The sequence below is a fragment of the Camelina sativa genome, chromosome 5, assembly GCF_030686135.1.
Source record: "Camelina sativa cultivar CO46 ecotype springtype chromosome 5, ASM3068613v1".
Lineage (NCBI taxonomy): Eukaryota > Viridiplantae > Streptophyta > Magnoliopsida > Brassicales > Brassicaceae > Camelina > Camelina sativa.
In genome coordinates, this window is record NC_141884.1 from 34,111,349 (window position 1) to 34,129,184 (window position 17,836).

The 17,836-nt window shown below is 40.1% G+C and overlaps 1 protein-coding gene and 1 non-coding gene across 2 annotated transcripts; both read right to left on the reverse strand.

Annotated features, from left to right (window-relative positions):
* Positions 1 to 6,412: 6,412 nt before the first annotated feature.
* On the reverse strand, positions 6,413 to 9,792 carry LOC104789650 (LEAF RUST 10 DISEASE-RESISTANCE LOCUS RECEPTOR-LIKE PROTEIN KINASE-like 2.7). Its single transcript, XM_087451042.1, has 5 exons — positions 8,936 to 9,792; positions 8,330 to 8,732; positions 7,931 to 8,232; positions 7,803 to 7,829; positions 6,413 to 7,707 (listed from the first exon to the last, which is right to left on the reverse strand). Exons 1-5 carry the CDS (start codon positions 9,576 to 9,578, stop codon positions 6,611 to 6,613), a joined length of 2,472 nt encoding a protein of 823 aa, XP_087307168.1. The 5' UTR covers positions 9,579 to 9,792; the 3' UTR covers positions 6,413 to 6,610.
* Positions 9,793 to 15,023: 5,231 nt separating this feature from the next.
* On the reverse strand, positions 15,024 to 15,130 carry LOC147944720 (small nucleolar RNA R71). Its single transcript, XR_015558773.1, has one exon. It is a non-coding gene; the product is annotated as a small nucleolar RNA R71 (small nucleolar RNA).
* Between the last annotated feature and the right edge of the window lie 2,706 nt (positions 15,131 to 17,836).

The following is a 17,836-nucleotide window of genomic DNA, read 5'->3' on the forward strand; positions in this document are numbered from 1 at the left end:
GCATAGGCAATCACCTTCCCATGATGCATCAACACACACCCCAAACCAACCCTAGATGCATCAGTATAAACCACATAGGGTTCTTCCTGCTCAGGCAAAGCCAACACTAGCGTAATAGTCAACATCTCCTTAAGGCTTTCAAAACCCTCCTCACACTCCTGTGACCAAACAAAAGGAACATCCTTCCCTGTCAACTTAGTCATAGGGCGTGCTCTACTTGCAAAACCTTGCACAAATCTCCTGTAGTAACCTGCCAACCCAAGGAAACTCCTGATCTCTATGGCATTCTACGGTCTAGGCCAATCCCTGATAGCCTGAATCTTCTCCGGATCTAAAGAAACCCCCTCTGCAGAAACAATGTGACCCAGAAAACCCATCTCCCGCTGCCAGAAACTACACTTGCTCAACTTTGCAAACAACTTCTGCTCCCGTAGCTTCTCCAGAATTGCCCTCAAATGAACTGTATGCTCCTCAGGACTCTTAGAATAAACCAGGATATCATCGATAAAAATGATGACAGACACGTCCAGAAACTCCCAAAACACGCTGTTCATCAATCTCATAAACGCCGCTGGCGCGTTAGTCAACCTGAAAGGCATCACCACAAACTCATAATGCCCGTACCTCGTCCTGAAAGCAGTCTTCCTCACATCTGCCTCATCTATCGGTATCTGATGATAACCCGGCGCCAGATCCACCTTAGAGAACCAAGTAGCACCCCTCAACTGATCCAACAACTCATCGATCCTAGGAAGAGGAAACTTGTTCTTCACAGTGACCCGGTTCAAACCCCGATAATCAATGCACAACCTGAAACTCCCATCCTTCTTCTTGACAAAAAACACTGGCGCTCTCCACGGTGATACACTAGAACAGATGAAACCCTTACTCAACAAATCCTCTAGCTGCTTCTTCAGCTCTGCCATCTCTGCTGGAGCCATTCTGTAAGGAGCCTTGGAAAACGGTGTCGTCCCCGGTTCCAGTTCAATGGTTAAAGGATCCGACTAAAACACATCCTCAAACTCCTCCACTACCGGAATACCGCTAACCGTAGACTTCCCCACTGACTCTGGCATAGATATAGTCACCAAATAGGCCTCACAGCCCTTCTCGATCATCTTCCTAGCCTGAATGGCCGAGATCACGAGACTCCCTGAAGTCGGTCTAATACCCTTAAACACCAACTTCCCTCCTGGACGCTCAAACTCCACTCTACCCTGATGGCAATCCAAATGCACCATATGCCGATGCAACCAATCCATCCCGAGAATAACATCATACAACTCCACTGGACTGATAAGCAAATCCGCTGGCCACGACTCTCCTGTGATCTGAATATCAACCCCTCTAGCTCGTCCAATAACTCTCAGGAACTTGCCTCCCGCAACTCTGACAAGTCCTGTACGCTCCCCGGGATCCCCTCTGATTCCCGCACTCTCTGCACACTCCGGAGTAATGAAGCTATGAGAAGCTCCAGAATCAAACATAACATGGAACTTAAACCCGCCCACCAACAAGGTCCCTACACAAACCTCATGTGTTGAGAACCTAACACTTTATCACAGGAAAACATAAAATCTAAACCTACTAAAAATTCACAAAGCTTAAGTACCAAAAATTATACCTGTGATCGCCCCAGCACTGGTTCCACCAGGCTCTGCAGTCGTGTAAACTCGTGGCGCCTGCTCAATCCGTGCCACCTGCTGACCTCCAGGCTGCACCTGCTGCAACGATGCCACTACTGCCGGCTGCAACTTAGGACACATGGGCTTGATATGCCCCGGCTCCCTGCAATGATAGTACACACAAAATCCCTGCCGTCGGAGCACTCCTCTTGGGACAACTAGCAATCTTGTGATCCTTGCTCCCACAATCGAAGCAACTCGCACCACTCGGACTCTGCGTAGCTTCCCACCTCCTCTTGGTTCCCTGCAGAAGCTTACCGCCCCTGCTAGAACCACCCTGCTGTTGAGCCCTACTAGGCTGAACTGCTGGACTAACCGTCACTGACTGTGCCCAGATGTCCTCCTCAATACCTGCTGCAGTCTCAACCAACTCTGCACGCGTAGCATAACTCCGCCCTCTACAGTGAACCCTCAAATCATCACGTAGGGCCCTTAAAAACCTCCTGATCTGAGCCTCCTCAAACTCCATATCCCGACCCCCATACCTCAGAAGTCGACTGAACTCCAAGTCAAGCTCTTGCATTGACCGAGTTCCCTGAGCTAGCTGAAGGAACTGCACCTCCAACCTATCCAGTGCCTCTCTAGGGAAGTACTTGCGGTTGAACTCCAAGACGAAGTCAGCCCAAGACATCTCCCTCTACACTCTCCTGGCTGCCACAGAACTCCACCACAACTGAGCATCACCAATCAAATGTTGGACCCCAATATCCACCCAAAACTCCTCTGGACATCTCAGAGTATGGAAGTTACGTTCCACACTCGTCATCCACGCCTCCGCGGCGGTAGGATCAGTACCTCCCGAAAACTACTCGGTACAAATACGGCCCATCTCTGTCCGCATGCTGATATAACGAGAATGGACTCCAACATCCGCAGCCACTGGCTGTCGCTCCTCCGCCACCATTGGTGGCACTACCTGAGCCGGCGCCGATACCACTGGTGGTAACCGCACCAACAACTGTGCTAGCATAGCCGCAAAGTCAGTCCCAGGGACTCCACCCGCTGGGACCCTAGCATCACCGGCCACTGGAGCATCAACACCACCCCCTCCTGTCGCACTCACGGAATCCCCCGGAACATCCTGCGACTTGCCAACACCCTCAGCTGTCACACTTTGGTCCTCGGTCTCACTAACCACTGGGACTCTGCCCCTACCACGACCAGGTCCGCGTCCACGACCACGTCCGCGTCCACGACTACGACCAGCCACAGCATCACCTCTAGCCATATGCACTACCATGAACAGAAGACTAAGCAAACAATTACTATTTAAACACAGAAACACAAACTCACCGTGGAATCACTTAAGAGGATGTTCTAGGACTCCATACCACACACAATTGACTAACTCACATAATCAATCAAAGCATGCAAATCCCAAACATCTACAGCACAAAGCCTAGTGAACCCAAACCTAGAACCGTAAGGGCTCTGATACCAAAATGAAAGGACTGACCTTTTTTTTTTAATAATAAATAATAAATAATAATATACATAAATAAACTACAGCTAGTGGTCACATACCCACTAGCCACCTAACCACATTTACAATCAACAGCGGAATAACAATACCAATAACAATATCCAATAATATCCAATAATAAAACCAATACTATAGCATAAGCAATATCCAATGACAAGATAACCAATAATCCAATAACCAATCATCATAAAACATGAAACCAGCAACCTAACAATGTTTCTAATGACTCAACTCTAGCAACCTAACAATGCCAGACAACATCCAATTGAGTCCCTATAACATCCTCCTCTTTATCGCCTTGATCCCACGATCACACTTTGCCTTTACCTGCACCACAAACACATATTGAGATGCATGAGTATTTGATAAAAACTCAGTGAGGCAATCCTCCCTTCTACTGGGCTACACACACAAGCAACAGTGATTCCAACGTTCCAAACAAGCAACAAACAAGACAAACAAACCAGGAAATCGAACATCGTCTTGCTAGAAGGGAGGTGTCGACCGACACCAGCCAAGTGTCGACCGACACTGGCCTTGGTGTCGACCGACACTACCTCACAGTGTCGACCGACACTGGCCTTGGTGTCGACCGACACTACCTCACAGTGTCGATCGGTGCCCAATTTGCTGGTGTCGACCGACACCAAGTGGTGTCGATCAACACTCCCTCTGCAACTGCGATCCGCACAAAGTCGAGAGTCAAATCTTGCTCCCAAATCTCCTCTAAATCGTCCAATACTTGAAACCCAAGCCTTAAACATCCGTAGGAACCTGTATCAACCAATCCCAGCAAGAAAAACACACAAACAAGCAACAAACAAGCAAGAACAAGGAAATCAAAGGCTTAGATTAGCGATGGTCATGCACTCACCTCTCTGCAGAAAGATTCTGACCAATAAGAACGAATTCCCTCACTCTTAGCAAGCTTCTAGCACTTTCCCAGCCTTAGATCTCCCAAGAACAGCAAGGAATCTCACCAATCTCTCTCAGAAGCTCAAGAACAATGTTTACTCTCTTTTCTTCTCAAAAACAAACAAACGGCGACAAACACCATTTCCCAAAACCCTTCTGGTCGACAATTCCTTTAAATATCTTGGTTTAGTGGTTTTCCTTAAACCAAACCGACCAAAATCGATAATTAAATCAATTTGATCGAACCGGAAAAACAATGGTGTCGACCGACACCCCCTTGGTGTCGATCGACACCCTCACCCAAAACGTACAAATTGGTTTGCGGGTGTTACAATTATGCTTTGTCTCAGCCATCCATTTTTCCTCGTTTTAGGTATCAATTCCCCTTTGTCATCTTTCTCCGATGGCTCTTTCCATCCATCCTCCACAGAGAACCAAGCTTCCATGTCAATACTCTGAATGACCTGCTTGACTGACACCTTTCAGTGTCCATAGTGCTCTGGATTCAGTTTCAGCGATTTTGGTAACGCAGCAAACCCTAGTGACTTCTCCATACCTTTGTTGCAAGATCTCACCTGTTGAAAAGATAATTGAACTTTTATCATGTGTCTACTCTGATACCAATTGTTAAGGTATAGAGACTACCAATACAGGATTATATTTGGGATACGCCACGTAAATGCTTTTCTACTCAATATTAATAAATACAAGATTGAATCTAAGCACTATTCTCTCCTCTATCTAAACACAGTCTTGTGTAGATCTAAAAGAACTACCCAACACTCACCTTCGTAGCTTCTTAATTAGACTTGAAGTTTGACAATCTCACCACAATAATTCTAAAGTGATCAGAACTTTCTACGGCTAACCCTAGACTATTTATGCTAAACCTCTCAAGATTCTAACAAGAATATCTTCGAGTATTCTTCTTTAGGCTATCGCTTGCTCCCCAAGGCCCTTCATTCCTTAAACATTTGAGGCAAATACTCTCTATATCTTACCGGCTTAGTTTGGCTCTATCGTCAAGGCCGAATCATCACTCTATGACATATCACCTTGTCCAATCTTACTTTGACATGTCAGCTTTGTTTCTTTGTTTGAACTCATAAGTCTGTGGTCTGATGCAGAATCAGTTCCATCACAGCTCTCTGTTCCGTACAACGATCTGTTCCAACGACTGCATCTCCAGAAGATACGATTTTTGTCGGATTGTGTGGCTGGGAATTCATCGTAAACTTACATAAATGAAAGAAAGAAAAAAGTAGAAGAGAAAATGTACAGTAAGACTCGCGAGTTTTTTAGTTTTTTTTTTTTAATCAATTGGCTTTATTAGTTGACTCATATACTCATAGTGAACAAACTACAGAGAGACTCAAGAGAATTAAACAAGTGGCTTTATTAGTTGACTCATAGTAGACCAATGCAGAGAGATACTAGCCTTTAAAAAGAAAAAGGATTTATTAATTTATAGCCGAGTCAGAAAGACTTGTGTCTTCATTAACTTATAAGCCCAAACACAAATTGAGATAGAAAAATACTGTTCATTGATTAAGAAGGTTGTGAACGACGTGAAGTGAAAAATATATATATACATGAATAGTTTTGGTCATTTGCTAGATCAACTATGATACATGTTGTTGCTCTTCATATGAAGTATGAACATATCACCTAAACGTTTTTTAGAAAATGAGGTAAAACATAGGAAAACCATCTTCGGTGGGCCTTGGGGCATTTGTCCTCTCTGCAAAACATGAGACTAACTCTTTAGTGGGACTGAGATAGGGGACTTGTCGGTTAACCATCACCATATTATTTCTTACTCATTTTGTTTCATAAAAAGTGTCATTCTGGAGTTTTTTTGTTTTATAAAGATTGTCATTTTATATTTTTAATGTGATTTTTTACATCTAATTTTTTAATTTACACTTAATCCGAACTTTTTTTATTAAATTTAAATGATAAATTACTCATTAAATAAAAGCATATATGTATAATTCAAGTTTTTTTAATTTGTATGCTATGTGTCAAAATGACACTATTCATAAAACAAAGAGAGTATATCCTATCTCCTTGAGAAGTCAATAACTAATTTTATCAGCTCTTTATCCTACCGGTCAAAGACTTCCGGACAAAATACATCAAACGGTCGAGTTTCTCTTCAGACTAAATTAAGTTTAAGAGAAATACTGAAATACATGTTTGAGATAGAAATGTCGGTTTTTTGTCCCTAGAAAAAGTTACATATGACTTGTATTGTTCATTTATACTATTTCTTAAAATCTTTGTGGCTTTGTTAACTGATACTCACCTAAACGTCTATTCCTGGAAATTTTCTTGGAAAATAAACTTTCAGTTGGAGTATAATTAGAAACTTGTTCGTAAACATTTACCACACTTAATCCTAAATACTTTGTCTTCATCCTTCTAACTTATCCACCAAACACCAAAGAGCATTTACAAGAATATTTTTTTGCATATATGTATGGCTGCTTTCGTGCTTTGATACTTTCCAAGGAGGCTTCTTGGATCATTCTTGAGTGTAAACAGAGGTATCCTCTGAAAATGGTGAAGATTCTTGAAAAGCCACTGTGGGGATTTGGAAAACTGGTCTAGGAGGGACTTCAAGAGCATCCAAGCTTCCTTCCATCATCTCTACAACTCTGTTCATAGGTGGGCGATCTACTGGAGAAGGCTGAATACACCACAAGCCCACCAATGTCATCTTTTTAGCTAGCTCGTCTTCCTCGTTGTTGATTCCATTCTCAATAACCCTTCTCGACTTTCCCAATTCAAGATCCCTATATACCCACTCAGGAAAGTACATCGAACTTGTGTTAGAAGAAGAGGCTTGCTTAGATTTTTCTTTGTTCCTTGCACCAATCATCTCAAGAACCAACATTCCATAGCTATACACATCTGACTTGTGCGACACATTCCCATAAACTCTGGAGATCATTTCTGGTGCAATGTACCCTACTGTACCTCTTGTGTCTAGCAAAGATAGGATGCTCTCTTTCTTCTCACATAGCTTAGCGAGGCCAAAGTCCGAAACTTTGGGACATAAGTTGTCATCTAAGAGTACATTCTGTGGTTTAATGTCGAAATGTACAATCCTTGTTTTGCAGCCATGGTGCAAGTACTCTAAACCACGAGCAACTCCGAGCGCAATTCTATATAGTGCCTCCCAATCCATATTGACCGAGTTCTTGCTTGAAATGAACTTATCAAGGGATCCATTTCCCAAAAACTCATATATAATTGCTCTTTTTGAACCTTCAGAGCAGAAACCAAGCAAGGAGACAATGTTGAGATGGGAAGTTCTGCTCATGCTAGCAACTTCATTGATGAAGTCTTCACCATTGCCCTTTGAGTCTTTCAAGACCTTCACCGCAACCATACGGCCGTCACTAAGTGTTCCTCGATAAACAATTCCAAATCCGCCTGTCCCAACCACTTCCGCAAATGATTTTGTAATTCTCTTCACTTGTGCGTAAGTATAGTGTTCGAGTGGAATAAGAGCCTTCAGCTTCTGATGTCTTAGTCGTGTTTCTCTAATCCGAAGAAAACGGAGAAACAATGTTAATAATACCAGGATCAAAACAACTCCTGCTACTGAACCCGCAACTACAAAAAGGAAAAACAAAAAGTGTGGTGTTAATAACTTTTTTTTTATCGAGGAGTCTTAAAGAGTTCAAAATCTCTCAGGTCAGCAAACTAACCTATGCGAATTGCTTTGTTCAAAGCCCCTGTACAACAGTTGAACAAGTAAAATTTGTCAGAATGGAACCAAACTTGATCTTGGCCGGAAGAAAAGTGAAGAAGAAACTCAGAGAAGAGAATGATGTACCATGACTTTTTTTTCCAGAGCCACATTTATCGCCGTAGGTCCCATCTTTACAATAACAGACGAATTCTGTTGAAGTCTTATTATAACCACAAGCACCTTTAGATTCTAGGCACATTGAACAGTCTTGATTAAGTTGAACCTCGAAACCCCTTGCAAGAGTTCCCTGTAGATTATCTAGACGCATTGTGTTCAAAGCCGATCCAGACACAGGAATACTGACTTGTCCGCTGCAATATTTCCCCAAGTCGGGTAAAGGAGACGAGATGTTTCTCGTCACATAGTAATGTGTGCTCGGTCCAAATCTGCACAAAATAAAAAAAATTATGTCTTTTTGGTTAATGAAAAACAATTTTCTTAGAAAAATTATTAAAAATAACGCTAAGGGATGACTTCACTTACCTACGCCTAGCGTCTTCATAATACCCACAAACAACATCTCCAACGTAAACGTTAGTAACATCATTAGATGACAAGTTTTGGCAATCGTAATAAATTGTTAACATCTTGGTGCGAGAAGCGAGTGGAAGAACGGTTTCGGGGAATGTCGCATTTTCTAGGTGTTGGACACAAATATTGTCGAAATAATCCAATGTGGCGAGTTTTATGACATGAGAGACATTGTTAGCCTCTAAAATTCTGAACTTCAAGGAGGAGAGGTTAAGCTCGGCGAATCCTTTGCTACAATCAAGCATGAAGTCAGGGTGGCCACAGTCTTCTCTGCCACGGACCCAGAAAGGGTACAAGAGACTTCCCTGATTGCCGCAGGTAAATGGTTGACTGCAGCGTTCGTAACTCTCAATGGCTGATAAAACACAAGACGGGGTCACAAAGAGTATAAGACACAATCAAATTGATGATTATTGTGTTCTCCTCTGTTTTAGTTATATTGAAGGGAAATTAAAAACTAAACAGTACTGTTTTGGTTTGGCAAGAATTGCAGTAAATGAAGCTATGGTTGGTCTTTTTGAACAATGCAGATTAAGAAAGAAGAAAAGTGAAACTTACGTGAGGAAGAACATCCTTCACACGTCATCTCATCAGTATTCACTATAACCTCAAACCCTTCTCTTAGAACACTTTCCAAATGAGTCATATTCAACTCTTTCTTTTCTGGAACGAATGTTTTAGGAACGTTTACGGTGAAATTTTCTTGGCAGGATCTTTGATAAATAGGGTTTTGATACGCTGAGATAACACCTCTCTGAGGACATGTATAACTTGAAACATAATGAAATCCAGGGTTGCAGTGATAGAAAATGGTGAGGCTCTTGTAGCTTGGTGAAAGCTCAGAGATTTCGGGAGGCAAGGTTGTGGTATTGAATGTAGAGGAGCAAAAAGGATGTAAAATGTCAGCTCTGACAAGTCTAACAGTACGAGATGTGATATTAATATTGAAAACATTGTACTCGTGGTTTGAGATGCTTAAAGAGGTGACGTTTTTGCTTCTGCAGTGAAGCTCCAGCGACGCACGACCACAAGGTTCTGGACGATTTCCACCCCAAAAGGGGAAACCGGCAGTGATGCTCCCACACTGAAACTGAGTAGTCTCACACCATCCATATTCTTGTTTACTTGAAGCATAGGGAATATGGTAGATTAAGGTGAAGAGGAAGAGGAAAATTAAACAAGAATTGAGGGGGTAATACATGATTTGTAGATTTATGACCAGTTTGTCTTCTGGATTTGGTGTTTGTTACTACGAGCAGAGAAAATTATTTAGCCACGGAAATAGAGAGGAGTTTTTTTTTACTTTTCCTTGTTTTTAACCAAATTGCTTTGTTAGTTGACTCTAAAAGTATTCGCTAGTCTTTTCTAAAAAACGAATTTGAGACAGCCAGATAGGCATAGATTGGCCATTGGGTATGAGATAAGCAAAAACAAAGAAAATGAATCTTTAGCTCCGGGCCGGGCTTGTTTGTCTTCATTCTTTATCTTATCGACTATAGTGGACTTCGAAGTTCGAAGACTAGAAAAGTCAAAATTTGTTGGATTAATTTTGCTTGGATGTTGTTTCGTAGACATCTATATATACATTTTGCAAGTACATTTAAATACTAGAGTTGCCACCTATTTACAAGACTGCCATTGTATTAAATTTTGATTTAAACATTTACTATAAATAAATCATATCAAATTCGGATATTTAATTTCAATAATAACTTCCCATAAAACTGTACTAAACAGGATAACTCTCCTTTAATCTGAGGAACCCGAGATTTCCTATAAAACTGCACCAACTTTAGTGAATGGAAGCTTGAATCGTTTACAGTTTCCATTGAAATATTTTTAACAAACTAATATATTATTAATATTTATATTTTGGATCAATACTAACTACAATCAATTGATATAAATTTTATGTTTTAATAAAAAACACTTCACCATTAGAATCCACTTGCACAACTATAAATACAAAAGTGTCAACTAATATAGAAATAAAACAACAAAAATTACAAAATCAAATTATAATATAATAAAAAATAGTATAATTGTTTACTAAATTAAATTTAATAAACAATAAGGATATATATAATAAACCACAACATGTAGTTAATAGAAATTATACACTAAATAATTATAGTACATTCAACAAATTGAAAATATAAAAAATATATATATATATATAATATAATCAATAAATTATATATATATATATATATTAAAAAAATATAAACCTGCGGTAAACAATAATTAAATTTAATAAACAATAAGGATATATATAATAAATCACAACATGTAGTTAATGGAAATTATACACTATATAATTATAGTACATTCAACAAATTCAAAATATAATCAATAAATATATATGTAATAAACAATGGTTAATCAATAAATATATATGTAATAAATAAATAATAACCAGTTGTGGCCCAATGGTTGACAAAAAATGTATATATATATATGTAATATAATCAATAAATTATATATATTATTTTTATTTTTTTTAAATATAGACCCGCGGTGTACCGCGGGTGAGTATCTAGTAAGAAAATTGACACGGGAGAACACTACAAGAAAACACGGCTTTTGCAACGGTAATATTTGTCGTTCATCCCTCGCAAAACGGTAATAGCAACGGATTTGCGAGGAACTTATGTTCCTCTCTATTCGCATCTCGCAAATTCAAAACGTAACACTTCCGTCGCAATATTTGCGACGAATTTAATCCCTTGCAAGATACACAAAAATTGCGATGTCTAATATTCATCGCAACTCTCTTGCAAATTGAGACATTTTTTCCATCGCAAATTATTAATAATATCATAAACCCAGTAATATGTTTCTTCGCAAGATACACGCAAATTGCTGCGGATTTTGGATTTTTTTTACATTTTGATATTTACATTTTTTATATTTTAACAATTTTTTTTTATAAATAGAAATAAATAATAAAATTCAAAATCCGATATATAAATAGAATATAAGTATTTGATTACCAAAATAAATTGTCTTACAAACCATGTTCAAAAAACCAAGTTCAAGAAAACAAATCAAATGTTAAAAAGCTTGTGATACAGAGGTTCCGGTTCCGGTTCTTGTGTATGTGCATGTGCCTGTGCCGGTGCCTGTGCCGGTGCATGTGCCAGTGTCGTCTCATGTGTCTGGTATGGTTGGATTGCAGCCATGATTAGTCCTCGTCGGAGTTCTGCCTCCAAACTTAGCAGGAAACTCAGGATCCTTCTCAGCAAGGTAATCAAAATATGCATCGTAGCTATGCATTTTTCCACATTATCTTTTAGTTGAGTGGCTTGAGTTGCCAGAGTTTCCACTTGAGTTGCAAGAGTAGCTTCAGCGACAGCAAGAAGAACCGGATCATCAGTAGGCGGAGGCGATGAACAAAAATGGGCTGAGGATGCTTTATTTTTCAAAAAACCAACTCCATAAATTCTGTTTTTCTTCTTCGGAGCAACCTGTCAGCAATACAATCAAACAATTACTATCATAGTCGTAATTAGGCAACAAACTAACACAACACAATTAGGCAACAAACTAACACAAGACACAAGACAACCTTATAAACTAACACAACACAATTAGGCAACAAACTAACACAAGACAACCTTATAAACTAACATAAGACAACCTTATAAACTAACACAAGACAACAACACAAACTAACACAACACAATAAGGCAAGAACACAAAGAAGTTAGAAATTTACCTCGGCATAAATTTTGTTCTTGGTATGAATAGACAACCCACCAGACGCAGAACTCTCCATGTTATCCCCTGAACAAAGCTGAGATTCAACCTCTTGTATCTCCGATGACACTTCATTGTAGATGGACTCCGACTTTCCATCGACAAAACTCCCATCGAGTTTTATGTGAGTCTCTTCTAGGACAAGTAGGTAATCCGGAGTGCTTTCACCAGTCCATTCAGACTAAAACAAAAACAAAGAACAAAGGTTATTAGTAAGAAAAAAGAGTAGTAAAGAAGTAATTGTTAAAATTCAAAAGTAGTTGTTAGATTTCAGAAACTTACAAGTTTTCTGGCACGAGCTTTAAAAGAGGTCTGGCCTGAGCGGTGTTTATGTATGCCAGTGCCATCAGGGTCATGATATCGAGCATTACGACCATTGAGAATCTTCACTTCTGATTTGGGATCACTCCAATACTTAACTAGTCCCGCCCAGTTGGAGGCGCACCAAGGGGTGGAGATGAAGCAGATGCTGGAGGCCTATGCTGTGAGGTTGCATGTCGAGAATCCTGAACCCCCGATGAGGTCCCTCGAGAACCACCTTGAGAACCACCTCTAGAAGCACCACGAGAACCACCACTGCATGGACTTGGAGCATTAGACTGAGCGAGGAATCGTGTGTAGTCGTTCCCAGAAACAACTACAAGGAAAAAAAAGAAACTTAGGGTTTAATTGTTTATTCATAAAAAACTTAAATTGAACATACCCAGATCTAAATTGAACAATCAACCACAGATTTATTCCTAAAAAATCTTAAATCGAACAATGAATCTTAAATCGAACAATAAAACAGTAAATCGAACAAACAAATGAAGGAGACAACCTCAGATTTACCGGTGATGATGGAGAAGAAGAAACGATGAACCGGAGAAGAAGAAGAACTTCAGATAAACTTAGGGTCTACCGGAAACGGCGAGAGGTAAACCGGAGAAGAAGATGCAAGGATGAAAGAAAGTAACAGTTTACCAGAAACGACGAGATGTTAACCGGAGAATTAGAAAGAAGAAGAACGAAGAAGAAATTTTAGGGTTTGACGATGCAGCGTGGTTTGAGCTCGCTCAAACTAGGGCTTCCGTATATATATAGACTTATGTTTCCACGCAAGTGTAAGAATTGCGGAATAATAACTAGAACAAGAGAGAGAGAATCGTATGAGAGACATAGAAGAATGAGAGAAAATATAATGTTTTAGATTAGTTGTTCTTTGAGAGAAGAATTTCTAAACTCTTTGAGAGAAGAATTTCTAAACTCCTTCGTACTCTTTTAATATCTATTGCTTATTATTCAGAATCATGTCTTGTTCTTCATTGATTATGTCTGAGTAGTTTGCTTATTAGGTTTAGGGTTTTTCATAGAGTTTTTATGATTTATTAGATCTGACATTTTTAGGGTTCTTAATCTTTTATGATCTTTATCTTTGGTTGTTCTTCACAATATTTCTTGATTGATCACCTAGAATTGTTATCTTAGGGAAATAAATTAATATGAGAATATAATTGTATTCCTGATTAAACCATTGATGAGCAGAATTGTTCTTACAAAGAGATTTGAATTAATAATTCTCTGAACTTATCTAAACCTATTCTTAAAGCTGATTTTTAACTTGGAATTTTACAAAGAGATTTGGATTTTCTGGTTTTAAATTTGGATATTATTTGCAGTTAGAACTGATTTAATTTACAAAAGTGTTTAGAGTTCTAGATCTGTTCTTAATTGCTTGAATCCTAATTTAATTCTTGATTTAATATTTCATAATTTCCTGAGAAATTCCCTAGACCTAGCTTTTTGATAATCTGAATTTACAACAATTTTTATTTAATATTTTGCATTGCTTTATTTTAATCCAAATTAATCTGTTTAGCTTAATTATAAAACTCTACAATTTATTGTGTAGTCTTGAGTCCTTGTGGAATTCGACCCCTAAGTACTGCAGTGATCTCTTAATTTGAGAGAGTAGCTCTAGGGTAAATTTGAGCCTATCAAATTTTGGCGCCGTTGCCGGGGACTCTCTGATCTACCATTAGATTTGAGTTTTTAATTTCGTCTAAATTTTTCTTTTTATTTTCTACTTACACGTTTTTGTTTTTCTTCTCTTTGGTGTCTCAGGTGCATGCCTCCTAGACCTCACACAAGGAGCAACAAGTCTGGTCCTACTGTGAATTTGTCAAACCAAGAGTTGGGAAAACTTGAGCGTGAGAACAGAAAAGCAGCCAAGTCTCTGAAGATGGTTAATCTGATCATTCTGATGCGTGATGAGGCTGGTGTTTTGAGGGATCAAGAGGGCCACTTGCGCAATGAGCAGGGCCAAAAGCTTGATGCAGAAGGAAACGTGATTGTTGAACCTGTTGTCAACGAGCAGGCTGTCGTGAACCAGCAAGCTGGTGTCGTTGATGATCTGAATCTTGGTGTCGATCGACACCAACCAGGTGGCATCGATCGACACCCACCTGCAGCAGACGGACGTGGAGCTGCCAACCACGTACAAAACCCAGTTCGAAGACAGGATCAAAACTGGGACCTGATCCGGACAATTGCTGACTATAACTAGGCTGATCTTGTGTATGAGAACCGGTCTGCTATTGTTCCTCCACCATTCCAGAGGAATGATTTTGAGCTGAAGCCTGCTTACTTCCAACTAGTTGGGCAGAGACCTTTCTCGAACCTGCCCCATGAGAAGCCTTTGGACCATATTGAGCACTTTGAGGATCTTGTGACCAGTATCAAGGCTAATGGAGTGACTGAGGACTTCATATTCTGCAAGCTCTTCCCATACTCACTTGCAGGAGAGGCATCTCAGTGGTTGAAGCAGTTGCCAGCTGGATCTTTGACGAATTGGCATGATATCAAGGTGGCTTTCCTCAACCATTTCTATGATGATGTAATGTCAGATGAGCTGAGAGTCAAGATCTCTTCATTCAAGCAAGGGCATGATGAAGCTTTCAAGGCAGCTTGGGTGAGGTTCAAAGCTTATCAAAGGGACTGTCCACACCATGGTTTTTCAAGGGTACAACTGTTGAGTATCTTCTTTAGAGGGTGTGACTGGAAGTATCAGTTAGCTTTGGATGCTGCAAGTCATGGGAACTTCAAGACAAGATTTCCAGAAGATGCTGAAGTTTTGATTGAAAATTTGGCTTCTAGCAATAGCACTAAAAGAGCTGATGCTGAAAGAAAGAGACTGCATGGAGAGTTTGATGCAAATCAGCTTGCTTCTGTTAATGCCAAGCTTGATTCAGTGCACAATCTTCTTGTGGGAAAGAAGTCAGTCCAATTTGTTGCTGAAGTTGAGACATTTGAGCTAGAGCCAGAGAATACAGAGGAGAATGTCAACTATGTTTATGGAGCTGGGTATCAGGGACAAAGATTCGGTAATCAGCAAGGTAACAGACCTTACAATGGTGACCAGAAGCAGCAACAGAACAATGGCTATACAAGGACCTATGGGAACTCATCCTATCAGTCTCCACCTCCTAAGAATTCTTCAGAGAGTAGAATGGAAGCCATGCTTGAGCAGCTTTTGCAAGGACAGGAGCAATTGACAGTGACATTCAATGGGAAGATTGACAATGTCTACACTGAGTTGAATGGAAAGATTGAAGCATTGAACATTCATGTCAAGAAGTTGGAGAATCAGGTTATTCAGACTGTTGGGTCTGTCAAACGACAAGAGGGTTTTCTTCCTGGAAGAACTGAGTCAAACCCTAAGCATGCTTGTAATGCCATATCTGTGAGGGATGAAGATGCTGTTGAAATTGCTTCTGCAGAACAGGAAGAGAAATCGACCAAATTCTCGGGTTCAGAAGATGGTGTCGGTCGACACCACCTGGGTGTCGGTCGACACCCTTCTCAGACAGAATCGGAAAACACAAAATCTTAGGTTCCAGCTGCTGTTGAGAGGGTCTACAAGCCTAAGGTTCCTTTTCTCAAGCCAAGAAGGTCTAAGCAGGAGCTTGAGGAAGCTAGATGCAAGGCTATGATGGACAAGGTGATGATTGAGATGCCATTGATTGATGCAGTGAAGCTTTCACCACCACTTAGGCGCTATGTCAAGAGAATGGTATCCAATGGTTTGAGCCCTGAAGAAGGAGCCTTGCTAACTAAGGATGTTAGTGCAATTCTGTTGAACCAGCCTGTACAGAGGAAGAAAGAGAAGAAGCAGGAGGTGGTTGTCTCAAAGGAAGTGAGTGCAATCATTCAATGTAGGACTGCGGAGAAGTTACCAGATCTTGGAAGTTTTGTACTTGATTGCTCTATCTCCACAGGAAGGTTTGCACACTCACTTTGTGACCTTGGCTCTAGCATCAACTTGATGCCACATTCTGTTGCTGTGAGACTTGGGATGACAGAATTCAAGCCAACTCAGATTTCTCTTATCTTGGCTGATCGCTCCCGAAGAATTCCTGAAAGTGTTTTAGAGGATATTCCAGTGAAGGTTGGGAACTTCATGATTCCCACTGACTTTGTTGTGCTGAAGTATGATCAATAGCCTAAAGATCCTCTCATCTTAGAAAGATCTTTCTTGGCTACAGCTAGTGCCATCATAGATGTACAGAAGGGACACATAACACTGAATGTGGATGGTTTGAGTATGAGTTTTGATATGGATAAACTGAGGAGAGCTCCTACCATTGATGGACAGACGTTTTCTGTTGAGAAGATTGCTCAGATAAGCTGCAGAGAAGCAAATTCACGAGCATCAAAAGCAGTGTCGATCGACACCACCAAGAGGGTATCGATCGACACCCCTCCACGACCGAGACAAAGCTTGTCCAAAGTTGAAGCTCCAAGACCGAAACCTATTCCCAAACAGAAGAGTCACCAATCCACACTCCAGAGCCCTCAGGTAAGGCCAAGGTATGCATCTCCTTCTCCTAAACTTCCTCCTATCATCAACAAGAATTTTAAAGAGATAAAAACTGTTTTGCAGTTAACCAAGCCACGAGATTATCGTAGAGCGCTTGTTTCTTCTGTTGATGATTTTGCAGGACAGAAAAGATACCCTCCCATACCTAACATCCTTGGCAGACCTCATGCACCTAAAGCTTATACACCACTTTGGATGAAGAGGTCATTCACTCAGAGGCATTCACTGCCACGTTCTGCTCCTCCGGATGCCTGAGCTCCAACACAGTCAAGCTAATGACTGAAAACAAGCGCTTAGTGGGAGGCAACCCACTGGTAGGTTTTTCTTTTTCTTTTGATTTTGATTTTATTTTTTTTATTTTTATTTTTGCTTTTCTCTTACTTGATAGTACTGGGGACAGTGTTGTTTAAGTCTGGGGGAGGTTAGTTACTAACTATGTTTTCTGTTTTTGAGTTTCAGTTGTGTCAGTCAAAACCATAAAGTTTGAGTCAAATTTTTCAAAATTTTTCTTTTTGTCTTTGGGAATTATGATCTTGACTAATGATTTCTCTTATTTGGCTAACACTCTAATGATTATTTGTTTATGCTTGATCTCAGAACTGAAGCTTAGAAAGACTATGAGCCTTATCAACAATCCTGAAAGCCCTTATTCAATGGATATCTGATAGATCTAACGTTGTCTCAACTTTTATCAGGATTTTAACCGGACTTAATCTCTTACTTTGGGGTTGGAAATCAGTGGACTAGACTTCTTCTTCGGGCCATACAAGAGAGTGCAATTTTTCAAAGTATTTCTCCCCTCTCTCTTCCCTTCAGTGCTTTAAAAAAAGGAGAAAGATCAG

Excerpts from the sequence above, each read along its gene's own strand:
- LOC104789650 (XM_087451042.1), bottom strand. The coding sequence starts at position 9,578 with ATGTATTACCCCCTCAATTCTTGTTTAATTTTCCTCTTCCTCTTCACC. Across the intron at positions 8,233-8,329 it reads TATGAAGACGCTAGGCGTAG|ATTTGGACCGAGCACACATT; the intron begins GTAAGTGAAGTC and ends TATTTTGTGCAG. Across the intron at positions 7,708-7,802 it reads GAACAAAGCAATTCGCATAG|TTGCGGGTTCAGTAGCAGGA; the intron begins GTTAGTTTGCTG and ends TCCTTTTTGTAG.